General features: G+C 38.1%; 1 protein-coding gene across 1 annotated transcript in view; it reads left to right on the top strand.

Moving 5' to 3' along the window:
• The window catches only part of LOC119592143, a gene marked incomplete in the record, with an annotated part of 95,275 nt that overhangs the window by 92,140 nt on the left and 2,544 nt on the right, over positions 1-591 (top strand). Inside the window, 1 exon segment of the mRNA XM_037940961.1 lies at positions 359-512. Within this exon segment, the coding sequence (XP_037796889.1) occupies positions 359-512 (154 nt within the window).

The following is a 591-nucleotide window of genomic DNA, read 5'->3' on the forward strand; positions in this document are numbered from 1 at the left end:
CCCCCCCCCTGAAATATAGTAATAGAAAACTTGATATATGATTCATACCTCAATGAATGGTTGAAGAAATATTGGATACTAATTGAATAATATTTAGGTGGAATGTTCATTGGAACAGTTCTAGCTCACTGTTTAATGAAATATATCAAAATTGAATTTTCTGTTAGTAGTCATATTGAAATATTGAATATTTCATAATGGATGCTAATTTCTTTAGTAGTTAATTTCAAACATTATGAAAAAAGGGGGAAAAAATTTCACTTATGAAATCCTATTTCTCAATCAACACCAGCATTACTAGTAAAACCATCTAGCCAGTGCATGTTACTTTAACCTCTTGTTGTGTGCAATCCTCCAGGTACACGAGAGACAGACAGAACGAATGCGCACAAGGAGCGAGTGGTTCCTGTCACACTCCCCGCATGGAACTCCTCTCACACCAGTGGATGTGGAGTGTCAGCCTCATGCAGTTTATATTCTCCGATCTGGCTCAATCAATCGGCCTCCCTCAGGTGTGGACCTGGTTTCAGAATTGTCCTGGCTGTGACAAGGCTAAAAGCATTTAAACTCTGAAGGAGGTCTTATGATTAT

Source organism: Penaeus monodon, chromosome 29 (genome assembly GCF_015228065.2).
Source record: "Penaeus monodon isolate SGIC_2016 chromosome 29, NSTDA_Pmon_1, whole genome shotgun sequence".
NCBI classification, from domain to species: domain Eukaryota; kingdom Metazoa; phylum Arthropoda; class Malacostraca; order Decapoda; family Penaeidae; genus Penaeus; species Penaeus monodon.